This window comes from Salmo salar, unplaced genomic scaffold, assembly GCF_965601325.2.
Source record: "Salmo salar unplaced genomic scaffold, fSalSal1 ptg000384l, whole genome shotgun sequence".
Classification (NCBI taxonomy): domain Eukaryota; kingdom Metazoa; phylum Chordata; class Actinopteri; order Salmoniformes; family Salmonidae; genus Salmo; species Salmo salar.
Genome location: NW_027675369.1, coordinates 434996 through 452650, shown reverse-complemented (window position 1 = coordinate 452650; position 17655 = coordinate 434996). Strand labels below are relative to the sequence as shown.

Here is a 17655-nt window from a genome sequence, read left to right as displayed (position 1 = left end):
TCCCTCTGCTCTCTCTGTTCTCTGCGCTCTCTCTCGCTCTGCTCTCTCTGCTCTCTGCTCTCCCTCTGCTCTCGCTCTGCTCTCTCTGCTCTCTCTGCTCTCTCTCTCCCTCTGCTCTCTCTGCTCTCTCTCTCTCTCTGCTCTCTCTCTCACTGCTCTCTCCCTCTGCTCTCTCTCTCTGCTTTCCCTGCACTCTCTCTCTCTGCTCTTTGCTCTCTCTGCTCTCTCAGCCTGCTCTCTGTTCTCTGCTCTCTCTGTTCTCTGCTCTCTCAGCCTGCTCCCTCTCTCTTCTCTCTCTTCTCTCTCTGCTCTCTCTGCTCTCTCTCTCTGCTCTCTCTGCGCTCTCTCTCTGCGCTCTCTCTCTCTGCTCTCTCTCTCTGCTCTCTCTGCTCTCTCTCTCTGCTCTCTCTGCTCTCTCTCTGTTCTCTCTCTTTCTGCTCTCTCCCTCTCTGCTTTCGTGTCTTTGGTTATGCCAGATTAAGTGATATGACATGCTATCCTATAAAATCCTTTCTCTGTAATTAATATCACCTGATTAGCTAATCATGTAAATGTAATTAACTATAAAGTCGGGACACCACGGAAGAGTGTTTATAGAGCCATTATCTTCCGAATAAACTCTTAACCTGATGGGGATAGGGGGAAGTATTTGCACGGCCGGATAAAAAACATACCCGATTTAATCTGGTTACTACTCCTGCCCAGTAACTAGAATATGCATATAATTAGATTTGGATAGAAAACACTCTAAAGTTTCTAAAACTGTTTTAATGGTGTCTGTGAGTATAACAAAACTCATATGGCAGTCAAAACCCTGAGACAAATCCTAACAGGAAGTGGAAATCTGATGTGTGGAATCACTTTCAAGCCTTTGCCATTGAAACTCACAGGGACTTATTAATCATTTAGCACTTCCTAAGGCTTCCACTAGATGTCAACAGTCTTTACAAAGTGGTTTGAGTCTTCTATGGTAGAAACTGACCCAAAGAGAGGCTTGGGAAGTTGGTCACAGGGGGAGGGCCATTACTACTATGACGTCGGCGCCCATGGGAACCCAGAATCGTCCGCCTTGAATATTATTGAAGCTCTGGTTGAAAAAGGCCCTAAAGATTTATGTTATACAACGTTTGACATGTTTGAACGAACGTAAATATATATTTTTTGCACATTCGTGACGACATGTCCCGCGCGCTTCAGTACATTATGAGTAGCCTTTGGAACGCGCTAACAAGAAGGAACTATTGGGACATAAATTATTAACTTTTTCGAACAAAACTACATTTGTTGTGGACCTGGGATTCCTGGAAGTGCCTTCTGATGAAGATAATCAAAAGGTAAGGGAATATTTACAATAGTATATTTGATTTTAGATGGTTCCAAGATGGCGCTAACCTGTATCGCCTAGCCTATTTTTCTGAGCATATCACGTCGTTTATTGCAAAGTGTGATTTCCCAGTAAAGTTATTTTTAAATCTGGCAATGCGGTGCCAAATGGCCAAGAGGAGAAGACTGAGGGACACATGATGGAGGCAATGTCTGAAACCTATCGTCTTCACTCTTTTGAGTAGCGGACTCCGGTTGCTTGGATGGATAGTCATGCTGTAGAGCGTGACCATTCTGGACTTCCTCCAGATGGTACCTAAGGGTGGTATTCTGCTGCATGGCAGAGTCCACTTGAGTACTTAGAGTACTGATTTTGGACACGTGAGTGTCGCACTTGCTCCTTTCGGCTATAAAAAATGATACAGCTGTCTTTCATAAGATCAAACTGAACTAACTGCTATCTTGAAATGTTGAAAAAGTGTTTTTAAATAGCTCAGTCTTATCACTCAATATGAGTCAAAATCTGTCACTTCCAGGAGTGCTCATTTTGTCAAAAATGAAAAAAATAACCCAACTCAAACATCTGCTACCTTGAAATGTCCAAAAAATGTATTTAAATGGGCCTACCAGACATCTTCTGGGGAGAAGAAGGCTCGATCTTCTCTCAAGAACGACAATCTTCATACCATAAGATAGTTCTTCTTGAGAGAAGATAATGAGACGGTCAGGTAGAGAAGACCAGACAAATGGTCCACCCACACAGACCTTGTGGTGAAGAAATCAGAACAGCACCTCTTCAACCTCCGGAGGCTGAAACCACAGTGTCGCAACCACAGGGCTCTCCAGAGGGTGGTGCGTTCTGCCCAACATATCACCGGGGGCAAAGTGCCTGCCCTCCAGGACATCTACAGCACCTGGTGTCACAGGAAGGTCAAGAAGATCATCAAGGACCTCAGCCACCCAGAGGACCTCAGCCACCCAGAGGACCTCAGCCGCTGGTCACTTTAATAATGTTTACTGTTTTACCCACTTCATATGTATATACTGTATTCTAGTCCTGGTTCATCCTATATAACTACTGCTGTCCACTTCATATGTATATACTGTATTCTAGTCCTGGTTCATCCTATATAACTACTGCTGTCCACTTCATATGTATATACTGTATTCTAGTCCTGGTTCATCCTATATAACTACTGCTGGCCACTTCATATGTATATACTGTATTCTAGTCAAGGACTATCCTATTTAATTATTGCTGTCCACATACTGTTCTTCAGATATACTACATATTTGATCCATATTACCTATACATCCCTTTACATTTATATATACACTACCGGTCAAAAGTTTTAGAACAATTAAGGCTTTTTCTTTATTTGTACTATTTTCAACATTGTAGAATAATAGTGAAGACATCAAGACTATGAAATATCAGATATGGAATCATGTAGTAACCAAAAAAAGTGTTATATTTATATATTTTATATTTGAGATTCTTCAAAGTAGCCACCCTTTGCCTTGATGACAGCTTTGCACAATCTTGGCATTCTCTCAACCAGCTTCATGAGATAGTCACCTGGAATGCATTTCAATTAACAGGTGTGCCTTGTTAAAGTTAATTTGTGGAATTTCTTTCCTTCTAAATGCATTTGAGCCAATCAGTTGTGTTGTGACAAGGTAGGGTTGGTATACAGAAGATAGCTCTATTTGGTAAAAGACCAAGTCCTTATTATGGCAAGAACAGCTCAAATAAGCAAAGAGAAACGACATGAATGTAAAAATTAAGAAAAACCCTTGAATGAGTAAGTGTGTCCCAACATTTGACTGGTACTGTATATACACTGCTCAAAAAAATAAAGGGAACACTAAAATAACACATCCTAGATCTGAATGAATGAAATAATCTTATTAAATACTTTTTTCTTTACATAGATGAATGTGCTGACAACAAAATCACACAAAAATAATCAATGGAAATCCAATTTATCAACCCATGGAGGTCTGGATTTGGAGTCACACTCAAAATTAAAGTGGAAAACCACACTACAGGCTGATCCAACTTTGATATAATGTCCTTAAAACAAGTCAAAATGAGGCTCAGTAGTGTGTGTGGCCTCCACGTGCCTGTATGACCTCCCTACAACGCCTGGGCATGCTCCTGATGAGGTGGCGGATGGTCTCCTGAGGGATCTCCACCCAGACCTGGACTAAAGCATCCGCCAACTCCTGGACAGTCTGTGGTGCAACGTGGCGTTGGTGGATGGAGCGAGACATGATGTCCCAGATGTGCTCAATTGGATTCAGGTCTGGGGAACGGGCGAGCCAGTCCATAGCATCAATGCCTTCCTCTTGCAGGAACTGCTGACACACTCCAGCCACATGAGGTCTAGCATTGTCTTGCATTAGGAGGAACCCAGGGCCAACCGCACCAGCATATGGTCTCACAAGGGGTCTGAGGATCTCATCTCGGTACCTAATGGCAGTCAGGCTATCTCTGGCGAGCACATGGAGGGCTGTGCAGCCCCCCAAAGAAATGCCATCCCACACCATGACTGACCCACCGCCAAACCGGTCATGCTGGAGGATGTTGCAGGCAGCAGAACGTTCTCCACGGCGTCTCCAGACTGTCATGTCTGTCACATGTGCTCAGTGTGAACCTGCTTTCATCTGTGAAGAGCACAGGGTGCCAGTGGCGAATTTGCCAATCTTGGTGTTCTCTGGCAAATGCCAAACGTCCTGCACGGTGTTGGGCTGTAAGCACAACCCCCACCTGTGGACGTCGGGCCCTCATACCACCCTCATGGAGTCTGTTTCTGACCGTTTGAGCAGACACATGCACATTTGTGGCCTGCTGGAGGTCATTTTGCAGGGCTCTGGCAGTGCTCCTCCTGCTCCTCCTTGCACAAAGGCGGAGGTAGCGGTCCTGCTGCTGGGTTGTTGCCCTCCTACGGCCTCCTCCATGTCTCGTGATGTACTGGCCTGTCTCCTGGTAGCGCCTCCATGCTCTGGACACTACGCTGACAGACACAGCAAACCTTCTTGCCACAGCTCGCATTGATGTGCCATCCTGGATGAGCTGCACTACCTGAGCCACTTGTGTGGGTTGTAGACTCCGTCTCATGCTACCACTAGAGTGAAAGCACCGGCAGCATTCAAAAGTGACCAAAACATCAGCCAGGAAGCATAGGAACTGAGAAGTGGTCTGTGGTCCCCACCTGCAGAACCACTCCTTTATTGGGGGTGTCTTGCTAATTGCCTATAATTTCCACCTGTTGTCTATTCCATTTGCACAACAGCATGTGAAAGAAATGTATTGTCAATCAGTGTTGCTTCCTAAGTGGACAGTTTGATTTCACAGAAGTGTGATTGACTTGGAGTTACATTGTGTTGTTTAAGTGTTCCCTTTATTTTTTTGAGCAGTGTATATTTATTTAACCTTTATTTAACTAGGCAAGTCAGTTAAGAACAAATTCTTATTCACAATGACAGCCTACCCGGCCAAACCCGGACGACACCGGGCCAATTGTGCGCCGCTCTATGGGACTTTCAATCACGGCCGGATGTGATACAGCCTGGATTCAAACCAGGGACTGTAGTGACACCTCTTGCACTGAGATGCAGTGCCTTAGACCGCTGTGCCACTCGGGAGCCCCAGCCTCCTGTACATGTACATATTTACCTCAACTACCACGTATCCCTGCACATTGATATGGTATTGGTACTCCTTGTATATAGCTTCATGCTTGTGTGTTTTATTTCTCGCTTTTTTTATCATTTTATCTAAAACTCTACATCTTTGGGAAAGAGTTTGTAAGTAAGCATTTCACTGTTGTATTTGGCGCATGTAACAAATAACATTTGATTTGACACACACACACACACACACACACACACACACACACACACACACACACACACACACACACACACACACACACACACACACACACACACGTGAAATGCTAAATGTAATGTAATGGCTGCTGGCAGATGGGTGTTTTTATCTGTACACGTACCTGTACATCATGTCCTGTCCTGTAGTGTGATACCCAACACAACACACAGGTTCCAGTCTGGAATCACAAGCACTAAGGACAATCAGTGGTTGTGACAGTGTGACATAGAGCCACAATGACGTTACCAGTCTTATGTAACATCAGGCACTAAGAGCATGACAGTTCAGAGACATCAACAGCATTACAGTGCCAGGCAATCCATCCCTCTGTCCTTGCATCAGTCATTGCGTTATGCCAGCCCGCCCACTTGTTTCAGAAACATGAATGAATGATACCGATGAGACCATCTGAGAGACAATCTGCTAACTCGTTAGCCCTGACACAGTTCCTATTAACAATGGCTGTTGTATATGCTTTAATTACACTGATGAGGTACATGATACTGTTCAGCCAGTATCAATCCCTTGATCTACAGCAATATAAGTACACGACAACATACTGTACGTTGTACGCTCACCTCTTTGCTACAAAGCACTGCAGCTTTTTTTCTGTTTGTCAATGAAAGCCTCTCATTTTACATTTAATCGATACTATAGCAAAATAATTTTGCACGGACAAAAAGGAGGATGGCTATGAACAAACTACTCCACTCCAACGAGTGGCCATAAGAATGAGATCGCACACTGATGCATGTCAGAAGGTGCTTTCAACTGGGATGTGGTAGTAGCCCTGTCCTGCAGTCAAATTATCTAGTGGCCTCACGGGTGGAGTGATATTCTTATATTTCATAATTTAATCATTTATAAACATTTTTCGATTTTTTTTAATGCAGAAAATCCGGTGTTTCTATGTCTAACAGTTTTGTTATATTCAGTATTCTATGACGTATATAAAGTGTAATATTGGGATGCAAACTCAGAATTGAATACATCAGATAATGACCAGATCTCCCAGTGGAAGAAAGTCACATAATACTACAATTTCTTTCCCCAACACCAGCAAATTCTTTAGTTGCAAGGCTGGACTTTTCCTAATGTTGTTGAGAGACAAGAAGCATGGCAAAGGGACAGACTAATAGTCTACTCAACTTTACACTATTAGGCTACCTGTTCTCTCTCCCTCTGTCAACAGCCAAGTGGAATTCACATGATTTCACAAAGCTGGAACTCAGTCAGCTGTATAAGGAAATAAGTAAACAGGAAACCACTCACCCAGAGGTGGAGCTCCTAGTGGCCGGAGACTTTAATGCAGGGAAACTTAAATCAGTTCTACCAAATTTATATCAACATGTTAAATGTGCATCCAGAGGGAAAAAAATTCTAGATCACCTTTACTCCACAGACAGAGACGCATACAAAGCTCTCCCTCGCCCTCCATTTGGTAAATCCGGCCACAACTCTGTCCTCCTGATGCCTGCTTATAAGCAAAAATGAAAGCAGGAAGCAGCAGTGACTCGGTCAATAAAAAAGTGGTCAGATGAAGCAGATGCTAAACTACAGGACTGTTTTGCTATCACAGACTGGAACATGTTCTGGGATTCTAACGATGGCATTGAGGAGTACACCACATCAGTCACTGGCTTCATCAATAAGTGCATCGGGGACGTCGTCCCCACAGTGACTGTATGTACATACCCCAACCAGAAGCCATGGATTACAGGCAACATTCGCACTGAGCTAAAGGGTAGAGCTGCCGCTTTCAAGGTGCGGGACTCTAACCCGGAAGCTCATAAGAAATCCTGCTATGCCCTGTGACAAACCATCAAACAGGCAAAGTGTCAATACAGGGCTAAGATTGAATCATATTACACTGGCTCCGATGCTCGTCTTATGTGGCAGGGCTTGCAAACTATTACAGACTACAAAGGGAAGCACAGCCGCAAGCTGCCCAGTGACACGAGCCTACCAGATGAGCTAAATCACTTCTATGCTCACTTCGAGGCAAGCAACACTGAGGCATGCATGAGAGCATCAGCTGTTCCGGACGACTGTGTGATCATGCTCTCCGTAGCCGACGTGAGTAAGACCTTTAAACAGGTCAACATACACAAGGCTAGCCTCCCGGGTGGCGCAGTGGTCTAAGGTGCTAGCTGTGCCACCAGAGATTCGAGGTTTGAGCCTAGGCTCTGTCGCAGCCGGCAGCGACCGGGAGGCCCATGGGGCAGTGCACAATTGGCCCAGCATCGTCCGGGTTAGGGAGGGTTTGGCCGGCAGGGATATCCTTGTCTCATCGCGCACTAGCGACTCCTGTGTCGGGCCGGGCGCAGTGCACGCTGACCAGGTCGCCAGGTGTACGGTGTTTCCTCCGACACATTGGTGTGGCTGGCTTCCGGGTTGGATGTGCATTGTGTCAAGAAGCAGTGCGGCTAGGTTGGGTTGTGTTTTGGAGGATGGCTCTTGACCTTTGCCTCTCCCGAGTCAGTACGGGAGTTGCAGCAAAGAGACAAGACTGTCACTACTACCAATTGGATACCATGAAATTGGGGAGAAAAAAAGGGGTAAAAAATAATAAAAAATAACATACACAAGGCTGCGGGGCCAGATGGATTACCAGGATGTGTGCTCCTGGCATGTGCTGACCAACTGGCAAGTGTCTTCACTGACATTTTCAACATGTCCCTGATTGAGTCTGTAATACCAACAACTTTCAAAAAGACCACCATAGTCCCAGTGCCCAAGAACACAAAGGCAACCTGTCTAAATGACTCACGCACTCACGTCTGTAGCTGTGAAGTGCTTTGAAAGGTTGGTAATGGCTCACATCAACACCATTATCCCAGAAACCCTAGACCCACTCCAATTTGCATACCGCCCAAACAGATCCACAGATGATGCAATCTCTATTGCACTCCACACTGCCCTTTCCCACCTGGATAAAAGGAACACTTATGTGAGAATGCTGTTCATTGACTACAGCTCAGCGTTCAACACCATAGTACCCTCAAAGTTCATCACTAAGCTAAGGATCCTGGGACTAAACACCTCCCTCTGCAACTGGATCCTGGACTTCCTGACGGGCCAGGTGGTGAGGGTAGGTAGCAACACATCTGCCACGCTGGTCCTCAACACTGGAGCTCCCCAGGGGTGTGTGCTCAGTCCCCTCCTGTACTCCTTGTTCACCCATGACTGCATGGCCAGGCACGACTCCAACCTAATCATTAACCTGTTAGGGCTAGGGGGCAGTATTGACACGGCTGGATAAAAAACATACCCGATTTAATCTGGTTACCACTCCTACCCAGTAACTAGAATATGCATATACTTATTACATATGGATATAAAACACCCTAAAGTTTCGAAAACTGTTTGAATGGTGTCTGTGAGTATAACAGAACTCAAATGGCAGGTCAAAACCTGAGAGATTCCTTTACAGGAAGTGGCCTGTCTGACCATTTCTTGAACTTCTTTTCCATCTCTATCTTTTACTAAGGATCTCTGCTCTAACGTGACACTTCCTACGTCGTCCATAGGCGCTTAGAGCCCGGGAAAAAACAGAATGTCGTCATTCCAGCCCCAGGCTGAAACACATTATCGCCTTTCTCAAGTGGCCGATCAAGGGACTCTGGGGTTATGCGCGTGACCCGACCGCCCCCGCCTTTGTGATTTTTTTCCTCTGTTTGCCGAAAAGGAGATTCCCTGTCGGAATATTATCGCTTTTCTACGAGAAAAATGGCGTAAAAATTGATTTTAAACAGCGGTTGACATGCTTCGAAGTACGGTAATGGAATATTTAGAATTTTTTTGTCACGAATTGCGCCATGCGCGCGACCCTTCTTTACCATTTCGGATAGTGTCTGGAACGCACGAACAAAACGCCGCTATTCGGATATAACGATGGATTATTTTGGACCAAACCAACATTTGTTATTGAAGTAGCAGTCCTGGGAGTGCATTCTGACGAAGACAACAAAAGGTAATCAAACTTTTATAATAGTAAATATGATTATGGTGAGTGCTAAACTTGCCGGGTGTCTAAATAGCTAGCCCGTGATGCCTGGGCTATGTACTTAGAATATTGCAAAATGTGCTTTCACCAAAAAGCTATTTTAAAATCGGACATATCGAGTGCATAGAGGAGGTCTGTATCTATAATTCTTAAAATAATTGTTATGCTTTTTGTGAACGTTTATCGTGAGTAATTTAGTAAAATGTTAGCGAATTCCCCGGAAGTTTGCGGGGGGTATGCTAGTTCTGAACGTCACATGCTAATGTAAAAAGCTGGTTTTTGATATAAATATGAACTTGATTGAACAAAACATGCATGTATTGTATAACATAATGTCCTAGGGTTGTCATCTGATGAAGATCATCGAAGGTGAGTGCTGCATTTAGCTGTCTTCTGGGTTTTGGTGACATTATATGCTAGCTTGAAAAATGGGTGTCTGATTATTTCTGGCTGGGTACTCTGCTGACATAATCTAATGTTTTGCTTTCGTTGTAAAGCCTTTTTGAAATCGGACAGTGTGGTTAGATTAACGAGAGTCTTGTCTTTAAATAACTGTAAAATAGTCATATGTTTGAGAAATTGAAGTAATAGGATTTTTAAGGTTTTGAAAATCGCGCCACAGGCTTCAAGTGGCTGTTACGTAGGTGGGACGAATTCGTCCCGCCTAGCCCATAGAGGTTAAGTTTGCAGTCGACACAACAGTGGTAGGCCTGATCACCGACAACGACGAGACAGCCTATAGGGAGGAGGTCAGAGACCTAGCCAGGTGGTGCCAGAATAACAACCTATCCCTCAACGTAACCAAGACTAAGGAGATGATTGTGGACCACAGGAAAAGGAGGACCGAGCACGCCCCCATTCTCATCAACGGGGCTGTAGTGGAGCAGGTTGAGAGCTTCAAGTTCCTTGGTGTCCACATCAACAACAAACTAGAATGATCCAAACACACCATGACAGTCGTGAAGAGGGCACGACAAAGCCTATTCCCCCTCAGGAAACTAAAAAGATTTGATATTGGTCCTGAGATTCTCAAAAGGTTCTACAGCTGCAACATCGATAGCATCCTGACTGGTTGCATCACTGCCTGGTATGGCAACTACTCGGCCTCTGACCGCAAGGCACTACAGAGGGTAGTGCATACGGCCCAGTACATCACTGGGGCTAAGCTGCCTGCCATCCAGGACCTCTACACCAGGCAATGTCAGAGGAAGGGCCTAAAAATTGTCAAAGACCCCAGCAACCCCAGTCATAGACTGTTCTCTCTACTACCGCATGGCAAGCGGTACCGGAGTGCCAAGTCTAGGACAAAAAGGCTTCTCAACAGTTTTTACCCCCAAGCCATAAGACTCCTGAACAGGTAATCAAATGGCTACCCGGACTATCTGCATTGTGTCCCACCCACCACCCGCCAACCCCTCTTTTACGCTACTGCTACTCTCTGTTCATCATATATGCATAGTCACTTTAACCATATCTACATGTACATACTACCTCAATCAGCCTGACTAACCGGTGTCTGTATGTAGCCTCGCTACTTTTATAGCCTCGCTACTGTATATAGCCTGTCTTTTTACTGTTGTTTTATTTCTTTACTTACCTGTTGCTCACCTAATACCTTTTATGCACTATTGGTTAGAGCCTGTAAGTAAGCATTTCACTGTAAGGTCTACACCTGCTGTATTCAGCGCACGTGACAAATCAACTTTGGTGAAAATCTCCTAGAGATGAACGTACTTTGGTGCAAAAAGTGCAAATCAATCCCAGAACAACACAAAGGACCTTGTGAAGATGGTGGAGGAAACAGGTACAAAAGTATCTATATCCACAGTAAAACGAGTCCTATATCAACATAAGGCCACTCAGAAAGGAAGAAGCCACTGCTCCAAAACCACCATAAAAAAAGCCAGACTACAGTTTGCAACTGCACATGGGGACAAATATCATACTTTTTGGAGAAATGTCCTCTGATCTGATGAAACAAAAATAGAACTGTTGGCCATAATGACCATCGTTCTGTTTGGAGGAAAAAGGGGGAGGCTTGCAAGCCGAAGAATACCATCCCAACTGTGAAGCACGGGGGTGGCAGCATCATGTTGTGGGGGTGCTTTGCTGCAGGAGGGACTGGTGCACTTCACAAAATAGATGGCATCATGAGGTAGGAAAATTATGTGGACATATTGAAGCAACATCTCAAGACATCAGTCAGGAAGTTAAAGCTTGGTCTCAAATGGGTCTTCCAAATGGACAATGACCCCAAACATACTTCCAATGTTGTGGCAAAATGGCTTAAGGACAAACAAAGTTAATGTATTGGAGTGGCGATCACAAAGCCCTGACCTCAATCCTATAGAAAATGTGTGGGCAGAACTGAAAAAGTGTGTGCGAGCAAGGTCTACAAACCTGACTCAGTTACACCAACTCTGTCAGGAGGAATGGGGCAAAATTCACCCAACATATTGTGGGAAGCTTGAGGAAGGCTACCCAAAACCTTTGACCCAAGTTAAACAATTTAAAGGCAATGCTACCAAATACTAATTGAGTGTATGTAAACTTCTGACCCACTGGGAATGCGATGAAAGAAATAAAAGCTGAAATAAATTATTCTCCCTACTATCTTTCTGACATTTCACAGTCTTAACATAAAGTGGTGATCCTAACTGACCTAAGACAGGGAACTTTTACTAGAATTAAATGTCAGGAATTGTGAAAAACTGAGTTTAAATGTATTTGGGTAAGGTGTATGTAAACCTCCAACTTCAACGGTATAGCTCCCTGGCTAACTTCAAGCATCAGCTATCTGAGCAGCTTACCGATCATTGCAGCTGTACATAGCCCATCTGTAAATAGCCCATCCAACTACCTACAAATCAAATCAAATCAAATGTATTTATATAGCCCTTCGTACATCAGCTGAAATCTCAAAGTGCTGTACAGAAACCCAGCCTAAAACCCCAAACAGCAAGCAATGCATGTGAAAGAAGCACGGTGGCTAGGAAAAACTCCCTAGGAAAAACTCCCTAGAAAGGCCAAAAACCTAGGAAGAAACCTAGAGAGGAACCAGAATATGAGGGGTGGCCAGTCCTCTTCTGGCTGTGCCGGGTGGATATTATAACAGAACATGGTCAAGATGTTAAAATGTTAATAAATGACCAGCATGGTCAGATAATAATAATCATTGTAGTTGTCGAGGGTGCAACAAGTACGTCCGGTGAACAGGTCAGGGTTCCGTAGCCGCAGGCAGAACAGTTGAAACTGGAGCAGCAGCATGGCCAGGTGGACTGGGGACAGCAAGGAGTCATCATGCCAGGTAGTCCTGAGGCATGGTCCTAGGGCTCAGGTCCTCCGAGAGAAAGAAAGAAAGAGAGAAAGAGAGAATTAGAGAGAGCATATTTACATTCACACAGGACACCGGATAAGACAAGAGAAATACTCCAGATGTAACAGACTGACCCTAGCCCCCCGACACATAAACTACTGCAGCATAAATACTGGAGGCTGAGACAGGAGGGATCAGAAGACACTGTGGCACCATCCGATGATGCCCCCGGACAGGGCCAAACAGGCAGGATATAACCCCACCCACTTTGCCAAAGCACAGCCCCCACACCACTAGAGGGATGTCTACAACCACCAACTCACCGAAGACAAGGCCGAGTATAGCCCACAAAGATCTCCGCCATGGCACAACCCAAGGGGGGGGGCGCCAACCCATCCCCATATTGTTTTATTTACTTTTTTTGTTCTTTTGCACACCAGTATTTCTACTTGCACATCATCATCTGCACATCTATCACTCCAGTGTTAATAACACTGGATTTTTTTATTGTGTTATTGACTGTACTTCTGTTTATTCCATGTGTAACTCTGTGTTGTTGTTTGTGTCGAACTGCTTTGCTTTATCTTGGCCAGGTCGCAGTTGTAAATGAGAACTTGTTCTCAACTAGCCTACCTGGTTAAATAAAGGACTTGTTCTCAACTGGCCTACCTGGTTAAATAAAGGACTTGTTCTCAACTGGCCTACCTGGTTAAATAAAGGACTTGTTCTCAACTGGCCCACCTGGTTAAATAAAGGACTTGTTCTCAACTGGCCTACCTGGTTAAATAAAGGACTTGTTCTCAACTGGCCCACCTGGTTAAATAAAGGACTTGTTCTCAACTGGCCTACCTGGTTAAATAAAGGACTTGTTCTCAACTGGCCCACCTGGTTAAATAAAGGACTTGTTCTCAACTGGCCTACCTGGTTAAATAAAGGACTTGTTCTCTACTGGCCCACCTGGTTAAATAAAGGACTTGTTCTCAACTGGCCTACCTGGTTAAATAAAGGACTTGTTCTCAACTGGCCCACCTGGTTAAATATAGGACTTGTTCTCAACTGGCCTACCTGGTTAAATAAAGGACTTGTTCTCAACTGGCCCACCTGGTTAAATAAAGGACTTGTTCTCAACTGGCCACCTGGTTAAATAAAGGTGAAATAAATGTTTTTGTTTATAAAAAAAAAATGTCTGACATCAATGTGTGAGCAACTACAATAATTGAATATGGTCAATTTCAAACATTTGTATATAACATAAACATACTGTTGACATGTAGGCTATGGTGTAATGGAATGGTTTGCCTTGTGTGGTAGGTTTTGTGGGTTTTGACACTCTTATGTAGGTGTTATAACCAGCCATAAAATAACTCAATATATGTCACAACAGGTCCAAATATGTGTCATAACAGTGTTATGACCATATTATAACAGGCTATGACAAGTTATGTCAGCTGTTATGACATATTATGACATGGTTATGACTGTGTCATAATGTTTTATGACGCTGGATGTCAAGTACAGTGTTACCAAAGTGAGTCGTAAACAGCAAATGTGAGTCAACAACAAACAACAACAACTATGACGGTATCACATTTTTTAAATAACACACTCTGATGCGGCATTTATATGCACCTCATTTACTTTCAATAAACCAAATTGACACACAAATTATAGATGTGCTGTGTCCTGTTCTGATTTCATAATTCATACCCTATGAAATGATTTATCCCTCAGATGGTCTTCTCTGATACTAGTTGGCTGTGGCTGAGCTCCAGATGGGGTCAGGGTTAGGGTTTGGACACGATTCCAATAATGAGTTGGCATGAACAGAGATTTTGCAATCTCTCCGATTTTCGGGAATCAGAACTGAAGCTGTGTCCAGCAAAATTCCCAGCGGTGGGCAGACAGGGGGTGAGTTCTCTCCTCAGCAGATATAAGGCCTTGGTCCTATAACTTCTCACGGAGTACATCGTCTTTACAGAGGAGACACAGCTCAACATACAAACTGATAAACAGATATTTCCATCAAAATGTGGTATGTTATACTTTTCATATTCTTTCTTCAACAAAACCCTAGTTGCCTGGCAATTGTTGTCATTGCAGTACCAATCCAAATGAATCTCTGAAATGTCTTTGGACAATGGATCTTTGTAAAATGGCAGGGAAACACAGCTACTTAAATCTTTCAAAAAACATTCAAATTGCTCTAGCTAGAGACCTTTTCTAAATATAGGTTAACAAGCAAGCCCAGAGACTTCCTAAGTAAAGGAACCGTTAGTTGTGGTACTAGTGAGTGTTTGGGCGCTGTCTGTCAGTTGGCTCTGTGTGTGTGTACTGTACTTATGTGTTCCTTCTGTCCGCAGGTCATTCCTGGTAGTGCTCCTCGCGGCCTCCTGTGTCTGTCTGGAACAGGACAAAATCAAAATCAAAATCAAAACCAATACCAAATCAATTGATGAGATGTCAGACAATTCAGGTAGCTATCTGTCTAACTGACACATAACCAACTCCCTGCCTTATGCCAATACGGGCTTACTTTTTCTGATTTAGATTGAAATGTCAACAAAGTGAGAGGGATGAAACGTTTTCAAACAAAAACATGTACATTTCAAAGATCATTGACAACCTTTCTTGTCCCATGTCTATGTTAAGGTGGGTGTTAGTGACACCATTGATGCAGAATATCGCCCAAAAATATTGGACTTACACATTACACGTGTGTTTTCACACGTGCAATTTGTCTATTTCCGAAACATATTATATTTGCTGGCCCATTGTGACTGGTTCGTGTAAGGATATCACTCACATTTCAATTACACTGTCACTCTCATCGGATGTTCTGAAGCCAATCTTCACTATGGATCCCCTTACGCAACTCTGAGCTGAGCAGACACAAGCTGTTCCTATTCAGCCTGTTGGAGAATACAGTAGCTGTGGCCAAAATGAGGATGTCACCATCACTTTCAAGTGAGAACCTTGTTAAGTCTCACGGCTCACAGCTATTATCCCGATTATCTTAAAAATCGATTCAGCAGCGACACACATGAGATGACAGGGATCAAAGAGAAGGCAAGCAGGGAGGAAAGGAAGGAGAGATCCTCAGTCTCAGCTTCCTCCAAGCTGGATGGTAAAATATGTCATTAGGAAAATCTACAGAGCATGAAAGCCTTGAAAAGTAAAATTCCTCAAAATCCACCTCTCATCAAACGTTTCAGGAAAATGTTTGAGAAGAGAAATGACACTAATTCCATCCTCATCTAGGTTTCTGCGTATTGTGACCTCCAAGGTAATTCTGTGAAAGCTAGCCTTGTCTGGCTCAAGTCATGACAACACTTATTTTTTTTAGATAATAGTAGATGATTAATGAATTTACTGAACTTTTGTCAGGTCAAAGCAAAAAGGTTCCAGAAAGCTACTACCAAATGCTATGTGTATTCAAGTGAATAGTGTTGATTTTAGCAAACTCAAACTCAAACTAAAACCAAGGCTGGAATTGTATTGAGGCACATTTCATTTTTCTGCAATAATCTTTTATGGTTGTGTTTGAGTTGCACAGCAGTAAGTGCTAGGTGGTGCTGAGTTGGGGATGTTTTAACCATATAGAGATTGTATAGAAATAATGTTGTTGTGTTTCTTGCCCAGACCTGCGCTTCAGGCGTATGGTTGGGGGCACCCTGGCCCCTCATGTCCCCTGGCAGGCCATGGTCTATCTGAGTAAAAACGTCATGAACGGGGGCTTCGCTGGGGGAGCTCTAATCTCTGACCGCTGGGTCCTGACCGCTGGCAGGAACTTGTTTGTCAGGAAGAGTAGGCAGGACACCCAGGGGAAAGAACCAATCATCCCCAAGGTGTACCTAGGCATCACGCGATACTCCCAAGCCAATGACTCCAAAGAAGTTGCTGTAGAAAAGGTGAGCTAGTATACCCATTACCATCTCTTTCAAACAATATACAGACAATTCAGTATTTACAGCAAGCAGAACTGCACTGGGCTCTCTCACCTACATCATCATTTTCAGTCTTATAGGTAGTTAGAGCACAAATACAGTAGATCGTCAAAAAAAAGGTCCTATGAATTATTCCCTTCCCCTTCTAGGTGGTTCTGCACCCAGGCTTCCAGAGCGTGTCAGACTGGGACAACGACCTGGCTCTGATTCAGCTGAAGGAGCCATTCACCTTGAGCGAGGCTGTGATGCCCATCCCTCTGCCTGAGAGGGGTGAGGACCTGGCTGAGGCAGCCCAGGAGAAAGGCATCATCACAGGCTGGGGTTGGGGGGTCCACTTCACCCCCGCTGAGTCACTGAAACACCTGGTATTGCCTGTGGCATCGCATAGCTTCTGTAAGGCAGAGTACAACCGTGGTGGCAGCACTCCAACCATAGACGACAACATGTTCTGTACTGGAGCCAGCAAGTACCAGGAGAATGTGTGCTTTGGGGATGCAGGCGGTGCCCTGGCAGTCCAGGACCCCAAAGACGGCAGAGTGTATGCTGCAGGGATCCTGTCCTTCGATAAGGCCTGTGCCGTGAGGAAATACGCTGTCTACATGAAGCTCTCTGCCTACATGCCTTGGATCAACAGTGTCCTCAGGGGTGACAGTGAGAAATCAGCCAGTCTCCGCTCCAGTGTAATGTCTGAGATGTTTTCGAGGCAGTTGTAGCCTCCACTCAGCACAGTTTCAGATATGAGAGCCGGGGCTCATAATCTCCATTATGCCTTTGCTAACAAAGTAATTTTCTGACTTGATCTTGTAAAACTCTCTCAAGTTTCGACTTTCATTGAGTGTGTGCCCCCGCCTGATTGAGTGTGTCTTCCGATGTTGATTTCAAAGGATTTTCAATAAATTAATCTCTCCTAAGAAGTTTGGTTTCCGATGTTTCACCTTATAACTTTTATTCACATTTTCTTCAACTCCTTTTAGAATGCTGGGAAACATGTTTTAGATCATCTCTACAAGCTGGAACCTTAGAGCATGTTAGAGCCATTAAAACAAGTAACCTACAGCTAGGACATGAGACGATTTTGAAGTTCATTTAAGTAATGGAATTATTAAGGAAAATTGTTATCTGGCCAAGGAGGATATTGTGTTGAGACCAGCAAGGGTTTTTTAGTAGA

The 17655-nt window shown here is 44.1% G+C and overlaps 1 protein-coding gene across 1 annotated transcript; it reads left to right on the top strand.

Annotated features, from left to right (window-relative positions):
- The first annotated feature begins 14418 nt into the window (after positions 1-14418).
- LOC123732899 (haptoglobin) lies at positions 14419-17401 on the top strand. Its single transcript, XM_082971719.1, has 4 exons — positions 14419-14575; positions 14904-15016; positions 16183-16451; positions 16637-17401. The coding sequence occupies exons 1-4, from the start codon at positions 14571-14573 to the stop codon at positions 17198-17200; spliced, it is 951 nt and encodes a 316-aa protein (XP_082827845.1). The 5' UTR covers positions 14419-14570; the 3' UTR covers positions 17201-17401.
- Positions 17402-17655: the final 254 nt, after the last annotated feature.

Coding starts and splice junctions, on each gene's coding strand:
- LOC123732899 (XM_082971719.1), top strand. Junction 15,017..16,182: donor TGAGATGTCAGACAATTCAG/GTAGCTATCTGT, acceptor TTTCTTGCCCAG/ACCTGCGCTTCAGGCGTATG. Junction 16,452..16,636: donor AAGAAGTTGCTGTAGAAAAG/GTGAGCTAGTAT, acceptor TTCCCCTTCTAG/GTGGTTCTGCACCCAGGCTT.